Source organism: Microtus ochrogaster, unplaced genomic scaffold (assembly GCF_000317375.1).
Source record: "Microtus ochrogaster isolate Prairie Vole_2 unplaced genomic scaffold, MicOch1.0 UNK91, whole genome shotgun sequence".
In the NCBI taxonomy this organism is placed as follows: Eukaryota; Metazoa; Chordata; class Mammalia; order Rodentia; family Cricetidae; genus Microtus; species Microtus ochrogaster.
This window is the reverse complement of record NW_004949189.1, coordinates 1,134,940-1,136,922: the sequence shown is the minus strand read 5'-3', so window position 1 is coordinate 1,136,922 and position 1,983 is coordinate 1,134,940. Positions and strand designations below refer to the sequence as shown.

The 1,983-nt window shown below is 48.0% G+C and overlaps 1 protein-coding gene across 1 annotated transcript in view; it reads right to left on the bottom strand.

Moving 5' to 3' along the window:
* The window catches only part of Ttc5 (tetratricopeptide repeat domain 5), a 13,172-nt gene that overhangs the window by 8,017 nt on the left and 3,172 nt on the right, over nt 1–1,983 (bottom strand). The window contains exons 3-4 of the mRNA XM_026777937.1: nt 1,605–1,705; nt 583–669 (exon numbers count right to left, since the gene is read on the bottom strand). Of these exons, the coding sequence (XP_026633738.1) occupies nt 583–669; nt 1,605–1,705 (188 nt within the window). The remainder of the gene's footprint in view (nt 1–582; nt 670–1,604; nt 1,706–1,983) is intronic.

Below are 1,983 nucleotides of genomic sequence, written 5' to 3'. Positions count from 1 at the left end.
CTCAGTCATGTCTCCGTCAGAGGACAACTGTATACCCTCAGTCATGTTCCTGTCCTATACTGGGCCCCGTTCTTCTGGGTCAAGGTGAAGACAGTGCAAAGACAAACTCATTTCCAGGACAACTCACAAGCTCTGAAGCTGTGGAGCATGCTGGGTCACGTCATTCTATTCATACTTAAAACCGGAGCTCCCTGAAGCCACCTCTCCATCTGCCTCAGTCTCTTCCTTCCCTCAAGTGACTCCTGGGGTCACACTGAGGTCACACTGAGGTCGGACTAAGCTAGCTCTTCCTAAGCAGAATCGGGCTTTCCTCTCCTGGCCTGTGCCCAGCTTTGTCCCTGTGTAACTCAGCCAGTTACCTCAGAAGCTAAGGCTCGGCTGTCTTTTTTGAAGACATTTTATTTTATAAGTGTTTTGCCTTTGTGTATGTGTGTGTGCCATGGATATGCTCGGGTTCCCTAGAACTGAATTAGAGCCGCACAAGGCTAGGCACCAAACCAGGTCCTCTGTCAGAGCCTCCTGGCCATCTCTGCAGGCCCTGTGTGTCCTTTGTATTTGATGAGCCCCACCCCCAGGTCTTACCGTCGCCCTGTTGAGATGAAGGTCGGGATTGCTAGATGCTTTCCTGTCAACCTTCTCCTGCAACGGGATAAAAAGATCAATGACATCCTGACTCAATTTTCAGGACGCCCGAGCTCAACACGTTACAGACTTCATCTCAGAAGAGACCTGAGGTTCTTCCAAGCCGAAATGCTATCTGCACCCATGTTGACGCTCAGCTCATCGGTAGCTAAGCGTATGGAGCACCACTCCCTCTTGAAGCCTCAGAGATAAAAAGCTGACTGACTGTGTACAACTTTAAAATATGGTCATACTAACCCACACAATATTACAAAAATAGATAAAAGATAAAAATATGAACGAATTCTGACTTTTCAGAATTAAGTCGTAACACAGGTACAAACGAGGAAAGGCTAAGGCATGACTTATAAGGCAGTCATGGTGCTGTCCAGCTCCTTCAGGGACACAGTAAGTCACTTCTGACTCTGACCCGCAGAGAAACGCGGGGGAAACCACAGTGCTGATGTTTCTAAGTTCACTACCTAGGCACAGCATAAGCAAATCAACACGAACTAAGACCACTCAAACAGCTGCTTCAAAGATGCTTTAAATGCAGAAGATGAAGTTAAGAATCAAAAACAACTATGTGCCGGGCAGTGGAGGCACACACCTTTATTCTTAGCTCTCGGGAGGCAACAGCAGGTGGATCTCTGTGAGTCTGAGGCCACCCTGATCTACAGAGAGAGTTCCAGGACAGCCAGGGCTACACAGAGAACCCCTAACTAGAAAAACTAAACAAAAACGATACAGCAGAGGACAAACACAGAATTTTGAAGGCATGTTCTTAAAAATGTAAACATTCACAAAACTTTATAATTAGCGTAAAAGGCCGGAGGTCTACACCGGCCCCCACAAGGCAGAGACAGGGGATCTCAAGTTTGAGGCCAGTCAGGGTTTCACATTGAGACCCAGTTTATAAAATAATAAATGCACAGTTTGGGGTAAACCTCTGGGCAGTCTCTGCATCACGGGTCTAAACTCACAATAGCTGCTTTCTTTCTCTCCAGAAGGGGCAGAGAGCTGAGGAAGGTCAACAGCCGCTGTGTAAAGAACCTGAACGCAAAGGATGGGATGAATAGGAAGGCTACGTAAACAGCATTCCGAAAGTAAGAGTGAGCCTTCTAACAGGGGAGAGAGGGCACTCTAAGCCTCAGGGAGCCAACCCCCAAGCGAGTGTCCTCAGCATAAGCACAGTTTACAACACAGAGCATGTGTGAGCTGCACTGTGTGGCTCCCTGCAAACATGAAGCCTAACCTCGGGAGACCCGGAGCCACTACCTAATCTTCAGAGCTTCCCTTCCCTTTAACATTATGCAAGCAGGGCTGGAGAGATGGCTCAGTGGTTAAGAGCACTGGTTGCTC